Source organism: Panthera pardus, unplaced genomic scaffold, assembly GCF_024362965.1.
Source record: "Panthera pardus isolate Hobbes unplaced genomic scaffold, ASM2436296v1 HiC_scaffold_20, whole genome shotgun sequence".
Lineage (NCBI taxonomy): Eukaryota > Metazoa > Chordata > Mammalia > Carnivora > Felidae > Panthera > Panthera pardus.
Window position 1 is genome coordinate 79,591,356 of NW_026526766.1, and position 21,948 is coordinate 79,613,303.

The window sequence follows — 21,948 nt, forward strand, 5'->3', positions numbered from 1 at the left end:
TATTAATTATAACTTTAATATAACAAATGTTATTAAAAGCAGCAATTCAAAACCATAAATCTTTTCAAAGGTGCACAGGGTTATTATAAGGTCAGTTGGCAGTAATGCAGCTATTATCTGCTATGAATGAAATGCTGGGGTGTGGAGCCAGGGTGGCCTTCCCAGGCCTTACGCTGACTTCCCAAGTGAGGAAGACACCCCCTCCCCTCTTCCGGCCCAGAGCCTCTCTGGAGCTTGAGTAGAGAAGGTACAGGTGCACCGTGGCAGGCCTTGCTCATCCAGTGCTTTCCCAGAAGCCTAGAAAGCCGAAGCCAGGCAGGAAGCCACAGACTGGATGCCGGGTCCCACACCCCTGCTAGGCTGGGGGCTGGCTTCTCGGCTCCCCTTCCATCTGGCCCCAGCGGGGGGGCTTCCGTGGCAGCAGCTGTGGGGCTGAGAAGGGAGAGAACTGGGCCCAACCCCAGCTGTTCCCTGCCTGGGTCCTGCTGGGGAAGCAGAGGGGAGTGGGTGGGCCACGTTCAGGAGGTGAGGTCCCGTGTGAAAGGCACTATAGGAGCTGAGGTTTAAGGCAAGGGGCGTCTGAACAATCTCAGGGACTCCATGATGCGCACAGCTGGGGAGGGCTGGGCACAGCCACGGAAAAACCAGCTCCCCAGGCCTGCTGCCCCCACTGCCACCCCTTCGTTCACCCACTTTCGCCTTGCAGCTGGCAGCCTGCAGAACTCAGGCTGGAGGCCACGGTGGCAGTTGGCAAGGCTGGTCCCCATCTGGTCCACCCCCTGCCCTAGTCAAGGCACTTCTTCCTACCTTCCAATCAAGTGGGTCAGTTTCTAATATCTCTGGAAGCAGCAAAAATGAGGGGTCCCCTCCCCTTCTCATTTTTGGTTTCCCTCCAGATGGTATGAGTTGTAATGTCAGTTCTAAGAATTCTACTTATACCCCCGCTGACAAAGGCTTCCCTTTGGGGGGACTGAACAACACAAGCCTTTTAAAAATCCCAACCTGTCCCAAAAAGTGATTGTCAGTCTCAGGGTGCGGCAGGGGGTGAGGAAGAGGGTGTGCGCCCTCCACGCCTCCCTGTGGGGTCCTAGCTGGTTCGTGGGCAGGACGAAGGGGCCGGAGCTGGACTTTCACATTTAGTTGCAGCACAGGGCCCCTGAAGAGGGCCACGGGAGAGCAGAGGGCAGGAGCCAGGCTGCCACCGGAGGGAGCGGGGTGCACGTGTGCGCGTGCGGGTGGTGTGTAGGCCTCGAGGGTGAAAGCGCACGTGTGGATGGCAGCTTCTGGGAGAGTGGGTATCGCTCGGCTGGGTGTGAGGTGGGTCTGGGGGTGGGAGGCACAGGAGACAGCCTGAGGTCTCCTTTCCTCCCCCTTCCTGTCCCGCAAGTTTTTGAGGCCAGGACCTCGGCAACGCTGAGGGGGCGGGGCCAGAGAAAGGACCAGCTCTGGGACCTCGGAAGCCGACACCTGCAGCCGTACTAACCGGGCTCTGGTGTTAGGTGCCTTGAGGCAGAGACCCAGCCTCTTGGCTCCTGGGATCCCAAGAGCCCCGGGGTCTCTGCCTCACCGGCAGAGGCAGCCTCCCACTCTCACAGCAGGGAGAGGCAGCAGAGGGGGTAGGGAAAAGCTCGGAGGGGCGTCCTCTTCACCTCTTCACCTTCAGCCATGCTCGAAGGTTCCCGTTCGCACGGGTCCCCAGGACGACCGGCTGCCCGCGGGTCAGCTGTGAAGGACATCCGGTACGGGGACAGCCATGCGCGCGTAGATGTGTAAACACACCCCCTGCCCCAAACGGGGTAGGAGAGAGGTAAAGGGACATAATGGGACGAAGAGAAAGACTCGGGCCTCAGGGAGAAGGGTCCTAGCGCCACGGGGACACACATTCAGTTACAGGTAAATGGTTGGAGGGAGACTGTGAAGACACTGAGTGACAGCCAGTGGGACCTTAGACACACAGGCAAAGGGGGTGGCGAGCCTGACGAGGCCCAAGAGCGGAACAGGCACGCAGAGAGGCGCCGGCCTGGGCCTGGCAGGCAGGCGGGAGGGCCTTTCGGCCACAGGCACTCGCAGCTGTCTTGCTTTCCTCCCCCGCCCAGGCCTGGAGAGAACGGGCTGCCGGCGTCCCCTGGGGCTCGTCAGTAAGGGGTGGTCCCTTCCCACTCCACCAGGTACTGGACCTTGCCCTCGGGCGTGACCCTCCTGGCCAGCACCTGGTACTTCTCCCCACAGGCTAGCCGCCCGGCCGCGCCAAAGTAGTTGGTGATGGAGGACTTCAGGTGGGACAGGGATGAGTCATCCTCACTGATGCTCTCAAAGGTGTGGCTGTCGACGCCCTCGTCCGGCCGCTCGGGGCCCAAAGCCCCCTCCGCGCTGCTGTCTGAGGGGCAGCGTCCACCCGGCTCGGCTGCCCGCCGCTTTGCCCGCAGGGGCACGTACGCTTTGGCCGCCAGCTTCCTCTTGCGGCTGCCCACTGTCCGTCTGCGTCAGGGTGGGGGGAGGAAGACGGCGGGAACGGGGTGGAACGATGCTGACCAGCCCCTCTCCCTGAGCCCCCTCCCGGGAGCCAGGCACCGGGCCGGGCCCCGGGGGGCTGCAGCATCTCACCACCGTCCTCACCACGGTCCCAAGGAGGCCGAACAGGAGAAGCCACCAGCGGGCGAGTGGCTGAGCCAGGCATTCAAACCCGGGTGTGTCCGGCTCTAAAAGTACACACTCTCCACGTAGGACCTCAGCACTGCACGCACAGGTGGAGGAGCACCACCCTGCGCCTCCCAAGTGCCGCACGGAGGCCTCGCCTGCACGGAGGAGGCCCTTCCCTGGGGAGTCGGACGGGGGTGGGGGATGGGAGGGAGGGACTGACGGGCCTCGTACCCAGAGTCTTGGATTGCAGACAGACAGATGTACGTGGGCGACACACACACACAGACGAAGAGACAGAGAGAGGTGGTGGGGAAACACACAGAAGAAGAGGCATGTGTTCACAGATGCTTAGAAACAGAAGCCAAGCCCCGGAGAGCTTGTGAGAACCAAAGAAACGAGAGGAAATAACTACAAATCCAGAGGCAGCAAAGGAGACCGACAACTAGAGATGCTCTGACAGACGCCAAGACACAAGAGTCCTCACATACAGTCACAGGAGCCTCCCGTGCTGCCGAGCACCAGCTACTGCCACACAGGCTGCACCCTTGGCTAGGTCCCCAGGCTCTTCTGCCCCTCTCCCAGACCCCAGACCCTGCAGGATGCCATCTTCCCCTCCCTCAGGCTTCCAAAATCAGTGGCTCTTTTCCTTAGTGACCCAGAAGACAGACACCAGATTTAGACAGCCAGGAAGCAGGGGACCCTATAGTCAGGGGTAGAGACGTGCAAAATCATGGCAGGTAGAACCCTAGAACCGAAACTGCTCGGCAACAAGTGTCACATAACCTGCAGCTGATGAAGAGCCACCTGAAGGCCCACATCAGAACCAGATGGTCCCGAGCCCCAAGCTTGACACCCCAGCACACAGAGTGGGCCACACGGCACCAGGGGGAGGCGAGGCGGCGGGGGGACGACGGACAGGGTCCATCCTGCGGGAGGCTCACCTGGAGTCATAGGAGAGGCTGGTGGAAGCCGAACCGGAGGTGCTGGCGGCGTCCGTGGAGTCCACATCGGAGAAGAAGGTCTGGCCCGAGCTGGCGCTGCGGTGGGGGGAGAGGGTGAGCCTGCCGCCGGCCCTCGGCACCCCGTGGGACCCTCCAGTCGGCCCTGAGCGCCACCCTCTTCCCCCGGCCAAGCGAAGGCCCGCCTTCCCTCCCCGGCGCTTCCCACCACCGTGCCTGCAGGGGCTGCTCCTCGGCCTGTCCATCTCCTACGCAGCGGCCTCCAGAGCCTGAGGAGCCTCGGGACGCTAGAGGAAGCCTCCCCCCACACCTGCCCCCGTGGCGAGAGGTGCACTAAGGAGCCTGGCCACCGCCACCTGGGTGCTATATAGACCCAAAGGGCTTTCATTTCCAGCACCCGTTCGAGCCTCCTAACAACCACGCGGAAACAGGTGGGAGGTGCAGAGAGGCTGGAGGACCCTGACGCTGCAGTCAGTAATTGGTACGTAGGGGCCGCAGCCCAGGCCTGACTGAAGCCCTTCCTCTCCTTCAGGAAGCACCAACTGGCCTTCGACACTTCCAGAAACAGAACAGTGGGCTGTGTGTCCCCTCCCCGTGGGTGTACCGAGCATGAGGAGCTGTGGGGATACACAGACAGGAGCACCCAACACAGCCTGCGGAGGGCCAGGGAAGGCTCCCTGGAGGAAGGGGAATGCAGGGTGGCCAAAGCAATTCTGGTATATGGTGTGAGGGCAGGGAGAAGCAGGACAGGGGCTGGACAGGTAGGGAGGGCCCCCAGGCGAGGCGGCCTTTGACCCTGCTCTGGGGAGCTGTCCCTGGGAGCCCCGCACACCTACAGCAGGAGGATGTCGTGCTGAAAAGTTCTATCGTGGGAAGACCCGTCAGGCAGCCTAGTCAGTAGGCCTCATGCAGCGTGGACCCTTTTAACTGCAATGACCCAAGGGACCTTCCACTCCCTCAAAAGGCTCTCTCGTTTGCCCCTTCCAGAGCCTTCCTTCATTGCCAGGGAATGGAGGTCTCACTGCTTGCCTCTACCCCACGCTCCAGAGCAGCCCTCTCTGCCGGGTTCCTGGTTGGTACCTTTTCAAACTCTGAATTTCATCCAGCGAGAAGTCAAATATGCTGGCCAGGTGGTGGTTAGTGCTCCAGGCTGAGGTAAAGTCACTCTGTGGACACAGGAAGGAGCAGGAGGATGGGTCAGTGAGCATCAGACCCGCCCCCCACAGCACCCTCTCTCTGCTGAGGGCCACACGGGGTTTCTGAGGGCTGGGCCTCCCGAGGGTTAGACTCGTCACTCGCTCTTTATTCTGTCTGACCAGGGAGCCACATCAGACCGGTTCTAGCCCTGTCCCTAGCTGAGCACATGGCCTTCCCAACTCTGGGCCGCAGTTACCTGAACCGCAAAAGGTGGCCAGCGACACCTGCCGTGCTTCCCTGGTAGAGGTGTTGGGAAGCACAGAAGAATGAGATGTTGGCTGTAAAAGCAACTTGCTCGCTGTCAGGTGACAGGGAGGTGTGAGCATCGCTAGTATTCGTCCTCCAGGGAGGGCTGCAGCAAGGATGCGGGGCCAAGGAAAGACTGCTCCGGAGCCCTGGTTCTAGGCTGGGCTCTGCCACTGGCTGAGGTGTGACCTCAGGAAAGTCACTGTCCCTCCCTGGCACTCAGTGTCCCCACTGGACTGTGGAGGTGAGGATATTACCTACCCTGCCCCGCCCCCTTTGGCTTCTCAGGAGAGTTTGGGGAGAGAAAGCAGTCGTGGGAGAGTGTAGGGAGAGAAAGTGGTGGTCTCAAAGTGCCTGGTTTTTGCTTGTTTTGCTGCAGAAGGAACTGGCTTCTCCTTTAAGGGATGTGGGAGAGTCCCTGGGGCCTGGGGTGCTTAGTTTCCTGCATAGGAATCCCTAATTAATGTGCTGACCCTGTGTGTGAACGTGGAGAGCAAGAAAACAAGAAACTAACACTGGGAATAGCATCTTCCAGCAAAAACTTTGATCTTTTTCTTCTATAAACTCGCCTTTTCTGCTGCTGGAATTCGTGAGGCAACAAACTGTGGAGACAGAAAGGGGAGAGGGTGGCCGGGTCAGAGCCTGAAGGCCCGGAGGAAGGAGAGGCAGGGCTGGGGTCAGAGTAGGGCGGGTAGGGACAGGCGCTCCTTCACAGGGCCGTCTGGGGAGGGCACATCCTCCAGGCAGCGGGTGTAGGAGGGTGCGGAGGGGGGTGGGGTGGGCAGAAAAGAGGGAAGGATGTTCTGCCCCGGGCGCCCAGGATGAGGGGCTCAGCTTGGCCAGGAGAGCTAGGGACCCCGTACACACTCTCGCTTCCTCTTCCCTCTCTGCCTCAGCTCTAACCCGGCAAGACGGGACCTCACGATCTGCCTTTCCCTCCAAGCAAGGCAATAGGGGCCGCGGCGGAAGAAATCCCAGATGGGGGATCAAGTCCAGCCGCTGACTGGCCCTCTCAGGGTGCCTCCAGCTGGGGCCTAACCAGGTGGAGTTCTTCCCTGCTCGCTTGGATGTCACTGTGGTCTCTGGGCCCACCGCACAGCACATAGGCCGGGGCTGGAGCCGGGAGCAGCGGAGACCCCGAGCTCGGTCCCCAGGCACTGACCCAGGCTTGCTCTTTCCTCTCTTACGCAGCTCAGAGGAGGCCACGCTCTCAGTGGGCACCAGGCCCTTGTCGGGCAGCAGCTTCCCTGGCGGGTTGGGCGGGACCCGGATGCGCAGGCGGAAGATGCATTTCTTCTTCTTGATCTCCTTGCCACAGAGGAACCTGGGGGGGGGGGTGGACAGGGGGAGGAGAAAGCTCTGGAGTCTGTCGGTCCATCCTCCTGGGGAGGAGAGTCAAGCCTTAAAATTACTCTCTGTCTCCCTGGACCCAGAACTGAAATCCAGAGTTGCCCATGGAGATGCTGATTCCTCAAGGCCTGTGGGACCAGGGGTCCCAGGTGGTGGCCGGGGATGTGGCTGGTGGTCCCCCCCATCCTTCCTCTTGCATGTCTGTGCTTCCTGCTGCTCCTCCTCTCCCTCAGCCAGCCCCAAGGTCGCCTTCTATCGGAAGTTCCAGCTTTCAGTGGAACTGCTATGGCCAAGACACTGGATCCTGCACCATTCTGTTCTCTGGTCTCCCCAGGGAGACTGGAAACACCTCCAGGTACTTCCCTCATCCTTCCAACACTAGCCGAGCTGCCATGAGGTGAAGAGGTGACTCAGACAGTCCTCCCCCTCAAGAGACTATCTACAGGGAGGGCAGGAAGCCCCACTACTCAAGAATAGTGAGAAGGCAGAAGGAAAACAGAGTGGCTAATTCTGTCTAGCAATGTCTGGAGAGGTTTCACAGAAGCAGGGACCATGTCCTATTCCTCCCTGTGTCCTCAGCATCCACAAAGGGCTGACGCAGAGTAGCAGTTCAATAAACAGTTGTTCCTGGGGGCGGCTGGGGGGCTCAGTCGGTTAAGGGTCCAGCTCTTGGTTTCGGCTCGGGTTGTCATCTCACGGTTCATGAGTTCGAGCCCTGAGTAGGGCTCTGTGTGCTGAGTGTGGAGGCTGCTTGGGGTTCTCTCTCTCCCTCTTTCTCTGCCCCTCCTTCTCTCCCTCTCTCGAAAACAAACAAACGTTTAAAAAACTTAAAGTCGTTCATGGAACAAATGAGTGAAATGGATGGAAGAGCATCCTAGTCAAACAGAGAGATCTGAGCAAAAGCACTGAGTGGGAGAGCAGTGCGTTCAGAATGGCTGACACCCAGAATAAAGCAAAGAATCAGTGGCAGAAGGAGTGGGCAGAGTCTCATCATAAGAGGCCTTGAATGCCGTGCTCAGGAGCCTGGGCATTCTGTGCAGGAGTAGCAAGGGATGTGCCAGATGTAGGTTCTGAGGAGTCAGAAGTCTGGAGGGGAAAACATGGTGCTGGGGACAAGCTAGGAGGCTGTGGCCCACCCAAGAGATGATGAATGGAACCTTCAGTGCCTGGCCCAGAACCACAGATGGCCAGGGCAGGACGGGCCCTCAGAGATCAGGGGTGTACCCCCTGTGGAGCCGAGCCCAGGGCCAAAATGCATCTGGTCACTGGAGTGCTCAGGGGAGGCATCACAAAGGAGGTGGAGTGCTCCCTGGATCTTGAAGAATGGGTAGGACTCATCTAGTCAAAGAGAAGGGGCAGGACACCCAGGCTGGAGCACAGGCTGAGCAAAGACCACGAGGCCGGAAGATGCTTTACACCCAATCCCACCTGTCGGGGGGGAGGGCCCATGCACGCGCTCCCTTCCCTGCACGCACCGGCTTTTGTAACTGTTGAGCGCATTGAGGAGATGCGGTCCTCGGTCCGTCACGGGGGTGCTGGTGAGCTGAGGGAGAGCAGCCAGCAGGATAGTCAGACCCAGGCACATGGGGGCCCCTGTCCCCTCCCTGCAATCTCCGGGTGAGGACCCTGACTTCTTCCAGGATTCCAAATCTTTTCACCTCTCTGAGCTCACTTCTCCATCTGGAAATGGGGAGAGTAACTCCCGTCCTAGATGTATCAGAAGCTTTAAAAATGCCCATGCCCTTGACCCAGTAATGCCACGCCATGGGATCTATCACAGAGATCTAACGTGAAACACAAAGCTTTAAGTACAAAAATGGTCACTGCAGCGTCGTTCCTAATGACGGCCAAATATGAAACGCGGGCAAGAAACTACCTGCCCAACAGGAAGGAAAGCACTAAGTAAACCATGCTAGAAACCAAGGAAACCATTAAAAATGTTGATGAAAACTCTTTCTGGAATATGGAAACGTATTTATGATATAATATGAATTGAAAAAAAAAAGATGATTTAAAATTTTACTTACTGTATAACCTAAGCCAAGGAAAAAGGAAAAACAGACACAGAAGAAAGGATGGAATACATTAGTAGCAGTTGTTTCTGTGTGGTGTGATGGGTAGGTGACGTTTTAAAGTCTACTTCCTTATGCTTTTTGGCATTTAACAATTTTTCTATCAGGAACATGTATGTTCTTTTTATATATCAGAAAAAAAGTTATTAAAAATACCAGCTCTATCTGTCTTTCAAGGCTTTACAACACATATGGCTTTTATAAATTATCAAACACCATAAATGAAGATGTTGTTATATGAAAAGATTTTGCAAAGCATAAAGGGTCATCCTTTTAAAAAAAATTGTTTTTGGTAAATTCCTGTCTCATCAAAGAAAGATTTCTGGCAGTCAGTAGAGAATATGCCCCACTCTGGATTGGTAGAGAGGTCTCTTAAGGCTACTGTTAGGGAAAAGCGGGCATGGCCCCACCATGAGAGAGGTTGGGATGCCCTGGCTCCAATCCTGGCTCAGCTCCAAAGCTGTGCCGGCCACCTCTGACCTCCTGAAAGTCTGTGGTTTGTTACTTTACTGCCCAGCTTCCAGGCTCGCAGGCTCCCGCTGACCACTTCTGCTATTCAGAGTAAGATCAGCAGAGGGCAGGCCCACTTCACTTTCCACTACAGCCAGGTAATCTGGAGCAGGTCCAACATCTCTGTAGGGAGCCCTGTTGCAGCCAGATCCACCCCCGGCCCCCTGCTGCTGAGTCAGGGTGGCCCCAATCCGCCCGCTGCCAAAACCCGGGTCAAGGAAGCCCCTCGCAGGGCAAGGGCTCAGAGGCTTGGACCAGGGGATGTGGCAGCTGCAAGGCTCTAGGTCTTTCTCCCAGCCCACAGCCCTTGCAGGCAGGTGGTGCTGCCGAAGGGTGAGTCCTCAAGAGACCCCGACACCAGTCCTGCACTGTGTGACCCTGGGCAAACCTCTCACCTCTCTGGACCTCGGTAAGCCCACTGTGGAATGGGCTCTGGCCGTTCTGCCTTCCCGTGGCCCTGCATACCTTGCCAAGCTGCAGGAGCTCCCAGTGGTGGTTGACAAAGGCCAGAATCTCCTCAAAGTCAAAGTACTTCTTCTTGCTCTGCACCCCCAGGTTGTAGAGGGCCAGGTGAACCACATCCACCCTGGGCAAGGGGGCGAGTAGGTGGGGCTGGGGTGAGGCGGCAGCCTGCCCGGCCCGGGCTGGAGCCTCCGGGGCCCAGGCTGAAGGGCAGGGGCAAGGCTGGGACCTGGTGGCTGGAAATGGAATTGTTCCCGGAGGGAGGTGGGAGTGGAGCAGCTGGGAGGGGACAGGGGTGGGCCTGGCCGAGCGAGCCCCCCCGTCTCACCATCGCAGGGGCAGCCGCTCGATGTACTCCGGGCCCTGATTACACACGGAGCAGAAGAACAGGTAGAACCTGGAGGAAGGTGGAGAGAGGCCTGTGGTGGCAGGGGCTGACACCCCACCCAAGCCCAGCCCTCCCCCGCCCTCGCTCCCCACCGGCCTTCCCACAGTGAGTGCTGTCCTCGTTCCCACTAGTGGTCCCTGCAGGAGGCAGCGGCTAGGATGGGGCAGGACACAGACCACACAATACTTCCCGACCTTCCCCTGTGCCAAACTCTTTCCCAAACGTCGTTATCCCAGAGTGTGGCTGAGTTCAGAGCCAGCTGAGCTAGGCTGGGCTGCAGTGGGCACCCTCTTCCCCTCTGAGACACACACACACACACCCACGTGCACACACGCAATCACAACCCTGACACACCAACCAAGACATGCAATATCTGGTGTGACACACAGAAGCCTTCTGTTAGCTTAGCCCCATTCATTAGAAGCCAGATCAATCATCCAGCTCCCAGTGGCTCCTCTAGTAGCCTGGGTAGGGGTGAGGCGGGGCCTCCTGCATCCCTCCCCCTCCGCCCAGACTCAGGAAGGGACTGGGGCTTAGGGGAGGTGGGGCTTTGTCTAAGGTCCCCGACAAGTCAATGGCAACTGGGGCTGTGGTCCGGCACAGTCCTCTACTGAGAAGGCCTCCCTCACCCTGAGCTGCCTCCCGTGGACAGGCGCCCACCTCACAGACCCCCACCTGCATAGGGCCTGGCAGGCAGTCTGAAAGAGCCACCGCCACCGCTGTCCCCTGTCCCCTCAAGGCTGAAGTGGATCAGATTAGCACCTACCGGTCTCCGAACATCATGGGCTCATTGAGGCACTGGGTGCAGGCCTCGTGGAACCACTGCCTGCACCGGTAACACTGCAGCATCCGCAGGTACCATCTGGAGAGCCAGAGGAGCCAGGGTCAGCCAGGCCCACACTGCTAGCCAGGCATCAGCCTCCGCAACCTCTCCCAACACAAACTTGCACTCCACCGGGGGAAAAGGAAGAGAACTCACAGTTACCGAGCACTTAGGCTGGGCCAGGGGGAGGTCCAGGGAGCAGGCATATGCTATATTGTTTGATCTCACCCTCTGGTAAAAGATGGGCCACTGCCCTAATTTTACAGACTCCGAGCTTAAATGGCTTGCTCAAGGTCACTCAGGAAGCAAATGGTGGATGGTGATTCAAACCCTGGCCTCCCTAACTTCAAAGCCTGCCCTCCTCATGACACAGTTGGAGCCCCCATCTCTGGACTGGGCCCCACACACAGCTTCTCAAAAACTACCGCATGGGAAGGTCTGCCCTAGAGACTTGGCAGGAATATAATGGCTCCTGTAAGCTCCATGGGCAGCGCCATGTCTGGTTTTTCTCACCCAGTACTGTATCTACCCTGTCATGGCCATTCAACAACTATGCACTGAATATGAACAAAGAGCAAAGTGGCATTTCCTCACGGACAACCGATGCTTCATTCATAACTTGTCAGGTGCGGTCCATGGACCGTGAACATCAGAATCACCTGGGGTCCAGGTTAAAATACGAAGATTCCTTGGCCCACTCCGGACCTACTCAATCTTTGGTTGGGGGGGGGGGGGGGAGAGGGCGGGAGATGCACTGAGAACCACTGCCTCAATTCTGTGAAGGTCTCTATAAGCATTTCTTCCTCTGTTATCCCATAGACCTCCCCACACTCAGGGAAGTTGATGGGGCCAAGGTAATTAATCCCTTGGCCTGCTAGGCTGGATAAGCCTAGCTAGGCCTGCTACCCTGCTAGGCTGGATAAGCCCAGCCTCCAGATACCTACTGGTTGTCAACAGAGCTTGGGTCTAAGATTCAGGACTTTAGGGCATCCCATACGGATATGTCCTGAGGGAAGAGACCCCATCTGTCACTTCTGTGGTTCCTGCCACAAGGTCTGGTGCAGTCAGGCCAAGAGAGCAGGCTCAATCTCCCATGGCTACATGGAGGCCCAGGCTGGCAAGGAAGAATCAATCAAAGACTCCTGTCCTATAGTCAGGGCAAGAATCCCATCCACAGCATCCCTGACATATGACCCCCTACCCCTGCTTGCACACTTCCAGGCCAAAGTACTTTAATGCCTCACCGGCAGCCTGGTTCATTGGCTCGGACAAGAGCAAGGTTTACCTTCAATTCCATGCACCAGTAGTAACAGCTAACATTTATTAAGTGCCTTCCAAGTAACAGGCACTGCATGAGCCTTTATGTGAATTAATCTAATCGCGCCCTGTCCACCACACCGTATAGCGTGAAAACTGCGATGAGGACTGCACTCAGGGGCTGCACACAGCCCCAAGGGGCTGGGAGGATCTGGACACTTGGGGCTAGGCTCTTAGCCGCGCTTCCACACTTCCTTCCCTTCCTGGAGCCACACAGCCTGAGCTCCAGCCTCGCTCCCTCGGGCCCCGCCCCTCCGCGGAGCCCCCGCCCACCTCCCCGCCCCCGGAGGCCCCGCCCCCGCGGCCTTACTCTCCGGGCCCGCCGCAGTAGCAGTAGCACTGCTGCTGATTGGTGCGGTGGGGCGAGTCCCACTCGAGCTCCTCCGGCTGGTAGGACAGCACCATCTTCACGGCCTGCAGCGTCCTGGCGATGGCGCCCTTCTTCAGCGCGCCGCCTTTCTGCGGGGAGATGAGGGTCCGGCTCAGCGGCGGGGTCCCGGTGGGGGGTGGGGGGCGCGGCCACACAGGTCTGCGTGCGGCCAGCACGGGGGAAACGCTGAGTCGGGAACCCGCAATTATTCCAACGTTGTCAGAAACGCAAGAAGCTTTTTCTTATCGATCCCAAATCTATGCTCTCTCCATCCCAGAAAGATCTCTATTAACAACAGTATTAATAGTCGCACGCTGCAAGAAAGGTGACAATAATAACCAATAGGTACTGAGGGTGGCTGCTTACATGGATTTTGTCTTTTGATAGTAGAGCACCATTTATTGGGGGCCACCTACCCCTGGCACCAACCCATATCCATTTTACCATTGAGGAAACAGGCTCGGGGAGGCTAAGGAACCCGGCCAAGGACGTACCGCTCCCTGGTCAGTGGCAGGAGGGCTGTCTGCCTCCAAAGTGCAGGCTCTGTGACCTGCCGTCAGGTGGGAGCCCAGGGAGTCCAGGCTCCCTGACTGGCCTGGGGAAAGGCAGGGGCTGCAAGGGGGAAGGGCTCACCCGCACAGCCAGGGCGAAGATGCAGCGTCGGCAGAACCAAGGTGTGAGCAGGGGCCGGTCGGCACTGCCTGCTATAGGGATGTGGCACTGCTGGTGGTAACCTGAGGAAGAGATGGGGCTGCTGAGCGCCCACAGGGCAGCACTGACCCCAAGCCAGGCAGCCCAAAGGCCACAGGGCTGGGGAGGGTGGCGGCAGCTAGGAGGAGCCGGGTGCCTGCCAGCTGCCAGGGCACTGGCAGGCGACGCTCACCAAGGCAGCCAAGTTGGCGTCCAAGCAGGCGACTAAAAGACAGGCTGGGCCCCAGTAGGGGAGGCACGACAACCTGGCTTAAGCCTTTGTGCCCCATCTCTCCACCCTCCTCTCTCCTGGGTTAGGGGGAGCTCCAAACTGCATACCTTGTCTCACTTTCCTGGAGCCCCAGCTCTCCCCAGGGGTCACTTCCCTGGGCCCTCATTCCCATGGACTGGCCCCCTGTCACTCTGGAGCTCCAAGAGAAACGGGAAGCCGGCTAAGATCCCAGTAGCGAGGCATATATATGCCTTTTGGGGCCGGTGCGGGCGGGGGCCTCCCATGTGCCCTGCTCACCACACTCACCCAAGCCACACTTCCCACAGATGAGGATCTCATTCAGCGGCCCTGAGGTCTTCCCCAGGCAGATGTTGCACTTGGGCTCCTCCCCTGGAACGCCAGCTGAAAGGGAGAGAGGGAGGTCCTCGGGGTCAGGTTCTGCTCACTCGCAGGACTTAGAAGAGTTTAAAAAAATCACCCTCCAGTTTCTGAGCCTCTACTGGACGTGGCGCTGGGCCCCATGGGCCAACTCACTGAATCTCAACTACTCTGAGGTACCTATTATCATTAGCCCATTCTAAAGGTGGGGAAATTGAGGCTCTGAGAAGTCCCAGAAGTAGGAGAGGTCGGATTCAAACCCATGGCTCTTTAACGTCAACTCCTTTGTTCTTTCTGACCATATCATGCTGCCTCTCCTGCCTAATTTAGCTTGTTTGTTAAACAAAATTTTATGTTAATAATAGAACGTTCTAATGAAACTCCATGTTCTTACCAATAATGAAGAACTCATAGCCAGTCTTGTTTTGCCTATATTCCCACCCACTTTCTCCTCCTGTATTATTCTGAATCACTTCCCAGATACCTAATCATTTTCTGAAAATATTTCAGTATGTATCTCTGAAAGATTAGGATGTTCTTTTAAAAAACAAAAACTTAACTACAGTGCCTTTATTGCACCTAAAAATTAAAAACGGTTTCTTACTACCACCAAGAAATTCGGTGACTATTCACATTTCCAACTGTCTCTTATATAAAAATATAATAAGTTCAAGTATGTTCAACTGCTTTTTTTATTAACCTTTTTTTTTAACATTTATTTATTTTTGAGAGACAGAGCACAAGCAGGGGAGGGGCGGAGAGAGAGGGAGACCCAGAATCTGAAGCTGCACAGAACTGTCAGCACAGAGCCCGAAGCAGGGCTCGAACCCACAAACTGTGAGATCGTGACCTGAGCTGAAGTCGGATGCTTCACTGACTGACCACCCAGGTGCCCCACAAATGTGTTCAACTGCTTCTAATCTACAAGTTCTTTCTCATCTCTTTTTTTCTCTGTTTTTTGGGGGGGGGTATTGTTGAAGAATAAGTGTATTTATGTGTGAAAGGTTTGCGTGAATAAATTAATACATTTTGAAACATGTTTCTGTCTGGTTCCCCCCAGCCAACTAAAAGTTTTGTTAAGGGCTGAAATGGTAGCTGCTCCTCACGATATCCCCAGGACCTCATAAAGTGTGTGGCACATAACACGTGGTCAAGACATGTTTGTTGAACATGAACACTCAGTCTCTTGCCTCTTATCCCACAATACGCCCCCAGGCAGGGGCTGCACTAAGCCGGCACTGGCTTCAGGAAGTAAAGCCACTGATAAAAACCAATAAAGCAACAAGCTTAAGTAATCGATAACTACGGCTTGCTCAGCCTTGTGCTCTCATCTTGGGCACAGCCAAGGACAGGGCCCCATCCTGCCGGTGATGCACAGTCGTCTGGAGGGGGAGACAAGCCGTTCCCCAGGGGCGGTGGCACACGTGTAGTCCCTGGCACGTGCTGGACCTTCTACTCAATGTCTGCTGAGGGGTCTTTCTCACCTGTTGGCTCTCTGTGTCTTCAATAAGAGGGTAACTTGGGAGAAGAGCTCCTCATTGCTTTGGATCTCTGTATTATAAATTGAGGGTGAGGGAAGCTTGGAGAAGAACCTCCAAGTCTACATTAGCCACAACATCTTAGAGAAAAGGGCAGTTTGGAATCTCTACAAACTGGCTGGGTTCTGCCGCCTCTACTTGGCAGGCTCCTTGAGATCATTTCTTACAGTAACAAATTCTTTAGAGACTGCCTCCCTGTAACTCCGGAGCACTGGGCTAAGAGTTTTACGTGGAGTCTCACGTAACCACCCTGGGAGTCCAGTATTTTCATCATCTCCTTATTGTTCAGATGAAGAAACAGGCTCAGAGAGGTGTCGTCACTTGCCCAACGACACGCAGCTAGCCAGCAGCAGAGCTAAAACTTGGTCTGAGGTCTACTGAGCCTCCACTTGGAGCTCCACGTTGGAAATATGAGAGTGCCGTGACTGCTTAGCGAGGTCTGTCGTGTCCGTGGGAAGGGACAGCGGTGGCAAGACAGGAAGATGTCAGCTCTCCGAGTGCAGGGGTGGCACCCAGCCCAGCTCCCTTTCGCCCCTGAAGCTGGTCCAGCCCCGCGCAGGCATGATCATCTTCACCCTGCCCGGTCCGTCTCTGCTCTCCTGGCTTTCCACCGAGGCTAGAGCTGCCTCTGCTAGGTTTCCTCACACGGGGGTACGGCACACTGTGCTCACGTCTAGAGGTGCCCGTCTGGATTGCCTGGGCCCCTCCCCGTTCCTAGCCCCAGACTGACCCACAGCTTCGTGCAGCAGGGGGTGAAGCACAGCAAGAAAGCAGACACGGGCCCAAGACCCATCCCAGTTCTCCCGGCACCTTCCCGAACCACCTTCTCCACCTTCCTGCCTCCCTTGTGACAGGGGAGACATGGGAGTAATCAAGGGCATGACAGATGTCAGAAGCCCTTTTCCATGGAAAAACACAACCGGCCACCTGACCATCTTCTCAGGTGGGCTTGGTGGGGAGTGGGGAGACAAGGCCAGGTGCCAGGAGTGCAAGAGAGAAGGACAGGAGGACAAAACGGAAGTGGAGGAGGAGAGAGGGCCAGGGACGGGGCAGGGGGCCCAAGCTCTTAGGAGTACTCACCATGCTGTATGTCCTTCCACAGGACCCAGTATTTGGAATTATCTTCAAAAGTCACCAGGCAGCTCTGCTTAGAACTACTGACCTGGGGCACGGAGAGGGAGGGGTAACGTGAGAAAGTGGCTGGGGAAAAGCCACTGGGACGTGGTCTTCCTCTCCCATTTCTGCCCCTGCAGGACAGAGAGATTACACCCACTCCTTGCGCTCCAGGAAGCAGAGCTGGGCTGGAAGGGGAAGGAGGGCAGCAGGTCCTGGTAGTGCGCGCCCAGTCCCTGGAGCTGCACGGTCAGGGGCCAGGGGACCACAACTTGGTGGAAATGCTGAGGACAGCACAGGCCCAGGTGGTCATCTGAGATCCTCTCCAACCTGCCTTTGTTTTGTTCTGTAGGATCGCAGAGCTCTTTTCTAAAGACCTGGTTGGATGATGCTGGCCCTAAGGATGGCACCTGCAAGACCAGACTCTGGCTCCTTCCATGTTCATCTTTGGAGGATGAGGGGGATGAAGGGAGGCCTAGGCCAGAGGATGAGCAGAGAGGCTGAGCCTCGGAACTGGGGCCCGGGAGGAAAGGTTTACCCTCTTGATCTTCCCGAGGTAATACAGTCCATCCGTCCAGCGGCACAGCACATACTGGCCCTCCGTCAGCTTGGACATCAGGTCTTTGAAGTTGTTCTTGGCTTTTGCCAGAGCCCCCTTGTTGGGGAGGTGGCTGGTGGCACCATAGGAGTCCCGAGCGCCTGGGTCCAGAGCGCGATTCTCCATCAGCTTCCCCTGACACTGGAAGAGAAAGAGAACAGGGTTTTTACTCCTCGCTCCCCTGCTCCAGAAGTCCATCCGGGGAAGGAAGCTTACCGGGGAAGGAAGCTACCACTTACGAAACCCGGGCTATGTGCCAGGCACTTCTATTATCTCACTGGAGCCTCATGACAACCCTGCGAGGGAGACATTATTACTCCCATTATACACAGAAACTGAGGCTTGGCAAGGGAAAGTGGACAGTGGGGCAGAGGCAGAGCCGAGATTCATAACCAGGTGGGCTGATTCTAAACCCCACCTCTCTTTCCCACCCATACCATGCTGCTTTCTAAAGACAACGAACCCCTCAACCATCCACAGAGTGGTCTCCGCACCCAGGGGGCCTGAATCCCAGGCTTAGGACCCTGAAGCTCTCTCCCTTAAGCAAACGGGCTATCTGAGTGGAGGGTCTTCTCCAGGGGAGCAGCGGAAAGTTTTCACTCTCCCCCCTCTCTGCCCCTGCCCTGAGATCTGGCCCAAGGAAAGTCACCTAGGAAGGAAAAATCCTAGCTGGCTTGTGACCCAGTATAGACTGGCCACCTGTGTCTTTTGTAATCCCCCTTTCTGTTCTCAATTGTGGGGTGATTTAATGAAAACCAATTCTGGGACATTTAAACTCACTATGCTTCTACTCAGATGCAAATGTGCTCCACACAGTGAAGTCATTGCTGGTCACTCTCTGCACACCTGTCTCTCTCACCATCCTATGACATGTGCTACTGCCCCAATGCTCTCTTCTTTCTGCTAATGGTACCACTGATGTTCCCCAGAACCCGAGCATCTTTAGACTTCTCCAACCAGTGAATTGCCACAGTCGGCCAACTTCAAGCCTAGTGAATTCTGGCATCTGGCCCCTCTCTTCCAAGCCCATTTTGGTTCAGGCCTCTTTTGCTTGGGCCATTCATTCATTCATTCATTCGGTAACTGGTTCGGAAGGCTCACTTATGCTGGGTACTAGGAAGGGGAATGAGACACCAGCGCCCAGTGCAGGTCACTCCCTGCTTTCCTGTCTCCTACCAGACTCTTCCCCAGGGCCCCCAATTCCCTTTCTTAGGCTCCCTTCCAGAAACCTTCTGTGGCTCCCCCATGTCTTCCGCTGGCATTGAAAGCCTTCCCCAAGGCCCCTTCCTCCCCTCTCTGGGCTCACCTGGCTCAGTGCCCTTCCACACACTCCCTACTGAGCCAAAACACAGCCTTGCACCTCCTATTCTGGTCCCCCCCCCCCCCGCCATGGCACCCGGCACCTGGTGTTACAATTATTTATAGACAGGGAGAGAATTCTGTGTGTTTTTCTGTGTGAGTGCATGTGCACTCCGGTGAGATTGGGCTTGATGATGTCTGCAGCAGTATGTCAGTGGGTATATGAAATGAACTACATGCGTGCGCATGTCAGGGGCCATGGGGCAGGCAGGGCACTGTTGGGGTCTTGGCCCCCCAGACGATAGTGTGGCCACGTTCCCCTCCACCCCACACACCCATTCTGCCCTTTTCTGGACGGCAGGCCATTCTGCCCTTTTCTGGACAGCAGGGCAGCGCAGGCATTGGGCAGGGTCAGCGCTCTGAATCCCTGCCTTCTCCCTGCCACCTGGCTCCCAGGCGCTGCGAAGTCCCCGCCCGCCGGGCCTGGGCCCCGGGCCGCGGCAGGTTCACAAACTGACACTTCCTCCCCCCTCGCGCCGTTGGGAGCCGGCCCGGTCGCCGCGCCCCCACTGGCCGGGCGGGGGCCCCCGGGTGGCGGCCCCCTCCCCGCGCCTCCATCCTCCCGGGGCGGGCCCCCGCGGGCTGTGATTGGCTGATTCAAACCCATCTGCAAAGAAATGCCTGTTTGCGGGTTCCCGTCGGCGTCCAGTTCAAATCCGCGGCACCCGGAGCGCGGGGCCGGGCGGGGGCAGGAAGCGAGGATGATTCATGCGCCGGGGCCTCTCCCAGGGCAGCCGTTGGCTTTTTAAAAAAGGGTGTTCAGGAGGGGGGAAAAAAAAACAACCTTGCAGAGGTACCCCCTTCGGGTTCAAGCGCTCCTCTCTTCAGTCGCTCCGACGCCAAGCCTCCCCCGTCCCAGTCCTGCTGCAGCCTGACTTCGGACGTGAGCAAAATCCCAAATGCCGCCGTCGGTCTCCACCCCGCCCCCCCCCCCCCGCCCCGAACGGGAAAAGTCAAGATTTGGGGCTAGGGAGCAGCGACCTGTCACCCACGCCCCCCTAAGGCTCGGGGACCCGGGCGGGGCTCCCCGGCCCCGCGGACGCCGCTCGCTCCCGTCCCAGCCCCAGGCGCGCGGCTCCCCGGGACGCCAACCCCCCCCCCACCCCGACCCCCGGAGGCGCTCGGCCCGCCGCAGTCCGGGGAGATTTCGAGAGGAGGGATGTGTGCCGGGAGCGAAGCGTGTGGCGGGGAGTCCCCGCTGAGCTTACCGCGAGCCTGCGTGTCGGCCGGTCCCACTTGGAGTCTGGCCACCAGGCGCATCGGCGGCGGAGGCGGCTGCGCGCGGCCCGCGGCTGCCCGGCCGAGTGTCCGCCCGTGGGGCCGGGGTCGGGGTCTCGGCGGGGGCGGGGCGGGGCGGGGGCGCCGCGGGGAAGAGGGGGGGGAGGCGGGGGAGGGAGGGGCCGGGGCGCTCAGGAAGGGGCCCCCCGGGCGCGGGGCGCCATCTTTTTCGCGTTTTCCCCGCGAATTATTGACGTCCCGCTTATGTAATTAGCGGGGGCCGCGCCGGCCTCGCCATTGGAGCCCGCGGCCGCGGGGCCCCGCAGCGCCTCCCGCCCGCGCCCGCCCCCGCCCCCGCGCGCCCCCGGCCCCCGCGCGCGCATCCCCGCCGCCCCGCGCGCCGGGCGCAGGCACGCGGCGCGACAGCACGGGGACGCGGAGCCCGCCGCGACCCGGCCACGCCGCGGGCACACGCGGAAGCACCGCCCCGCGCCGCTGGAGGAAACACACTACGCAACGCGCGGGGCGCAGACCTCCCGCTGGCCCAGACGCGCGGTGGGGAGGTGCGGACGCGCACTGGCTGCAGGCGGGGACGCAGGCCCGGGGCGGCCGGACGGGATTCACACACGTAAACACGCAGCAGCCGGCGCTCGCCGCGTGGACAGTCGGGCCGGAGACCAGCACAAGCATAACGTAGATCCACAGCGCACGCAGCACAGACCCAAGTTCCCGACACACGGTACACACGGCACACAATAGAGACACAGACTGGACACAGATACAAGGAGAGACACAGTGTGCACAGCACGGACACACAACGGAACATGCACGTAAGGTAGACAAACAACAGGCCCACAACACCAGACGCATGGCACACGAACACAACGCACAGGAACGGAACACAAAGATAGAATCGCGAATACATACCAGGCACACAAACACAAAGTATAAATAAATGGCACACCGTGAAAGACAACACACAGGGTCATAGGAATAGCTGACTGAGGCACTGGACATGACTCCAGTCACCTCTAGAGTCCTTGCCCTGGGGAGGGGGGGCAGACTTGTCCATATCCAGACTCACTCTGTGGGGGTGGGGTGAACACTTGCAAACAGCCCCCACCCCATCCCTCAGCCCTCCTCTGACCTGCTACCGGTCGCGTTCTGCAGACACTCCGTGGAGTCTGGGGGCAGTGTGCACATCGTGGGTGTGGTCAGTGGGCATCCGCATCCCAGCCTTCCATGTTCACTGTCAAGTTGCCCACCATTGGCCCTTTGCCTCCCCGCCTTGGGCTCTGATCTCTCCGGCTGGCTGGCTCTGCCTTCGGGATGCCAGTGGCAGAGATTATGGAAGTAGAAGCTTACCTCTGGGTCTGAAAGGCCAGCTCCACTAATTGCTGGCCGTGGGACCCTGGGTTTCCTTATCTGAATAGAGTTGCTGTGAAGATCAGAGTTGACATTTGCACAGTCCCCGGCACCCTGCGATCCTTGTAGTTTCAAGGAATTACATATTCATTGAGTGCACCCTGGGGGGACCTAGAGCTGGGAGCCACGGGGGGGGGGGGGGGGGGGCACAGCCTCAAGGGGGAATCGGGCTTTGACACAACACACACATACAAATATGAGAGGTGTGGTGCAGTGATCCAGAAGTGGAATTGGGAGAGTCCAGGCTTCAAATCCAGCTCTGCCTCTGGGCCAGTATGGGATCTTGGGTAAGCGAGTACCCCTTTGGGCCATGTTTCCACATCTGTCCAAAGGAGTTATTAACACCACCCCATCTCAGGCTGTTGCATGGATGAAGTTAAAATCAGACTATGAATGAAGGTTAAAATAACATAATGAAGGAGCAGGTACCTTTGTAAAGGAAAAGGTATGCAAAGCGAGTTTTTTTAAAAAAATATTTAGTTGAGAGAGAGAGAGAGAGAGACAGAGTGTGAGTGGGGGAGGGGCAGAGAGAGAGGGAGACACAGAATCTGAAGTAGACTCCAGGCTCCAAGCTGTCTTCACAGAGCCCGATGCGGGGCTCGAACCCACGAACTGTGAGATCATGACCTGAGCCAAAGTCGGTCACTTAACTGACTGAGCCCCCCAGGCACCCCTAAAGCGAGTTGCCAAAACAGTACAAATTAGGAAATAATAAATGCCACCAGAAAAGTATGATGGCACCAGTGATTACTTAGAGGCAGCTCTGACTCTGAATCGAGAAGAGAGTATAAATTTCACGGGGAAAGTGGCAGTAGCTAGAATGCAGAAATAGGGAGGTGAGCCTTCCAGGAGGAGGGAACAGCATTGCAGAAAGCCTGGGATAGAGAAGGTTGTGTTTATGGGGCTGGAAGTTCAGGTGTATGGAGGGAAGCAGTGGAAGGTGAGGTCTGAAGAGAAAGAAAGTGGAGCTGAGTTTGGGGTTGAACTTGATTTACAGCCCACAGGCAAACCAGGGCCACTAGCAAGGTTACAAGCTAAGCTTTGGATGTTCTAGAGAGAGCTG

At 57.6% G+C, this 21,948-nt stretch overlaps 1 protein-coding gene across 2 annotated transcripts; it reads right to left on the bottom strand.

Moving 5' to 3' along the window:
- On the bottom strand, window positions 1-19,950 carry PHF19 (PHD finger protein 19). 2 transcript variants are annotated; one of them, XM_053908239.1, is made up of 16 exons: window positions 19,451-19,618; window positions 18,864-18,983; window positions 16,824-17,024; window positions 16,253-16,334; window positions 13,563-13,658; window positions 12,968-13,068; window positions 12,275-12,423; window positions 10,591-10,686; window positions 9,765-9,833; window positions 9,440-9,560; window positions 7,868-7,935; window positions 6,205-6,366; window positions 5,557-5,644; window positions 4,680-4,765; window positions 3,582-3,677; window positions 1-2,478 (listed from the first exon to the last, which is right to left on the bottom strand). In XM_053908239.1, exons 3-16 carry the CDS (start codon window positions 17,007-17,009, stop codon window positions 2,136-2,138), a joined length of 1,743 nt encoding a protein of 580 aa, XP_053764214.1. In that variant the 5' UTR covers window positions 17,010-17,024; window positions 18,864-18,983; window positions 19,451-19,618; the 3' UTR covers window positions 1-2,135. The 2 variants fall into 2 exon arrangements, with proteins under 2 accessions (XP_053764214.1, XP_053764213.1); XM_053908238.1 differs by lacking the exon at window positions 18,864-18,983 and having other exon boundaries at window positions 19,451-19,950.
- Window positions 19,951-21,948: the final 1,998 nt, after the last annotated feature.

Bases quoted from the DNA above. Each gene is read 5' to 3' on its own strand.
- PHF19 (XM_053908238.1), bottom strand. From the start codon at position 17,009: ATGGAGAATCGCGCTCTGGACCCAGGCGCTCGGGACTCCTATGGTGCC. The intron at 9,561-9,764 runs GTGAGACGGGGG...CCCCTTGCCCAG, and splicing joins GAGCGGCTGCCCCTGCGATG to GGTGGATGTGGTTCACCTGG. The intron at 5,645-6,204 runs GTCAGTGCCTGG...CTGTCTCCACAG, and splicing joins AGAGGAAAGAGCAAGCCTGG to TTTGTTGCCTCACGAATTCC.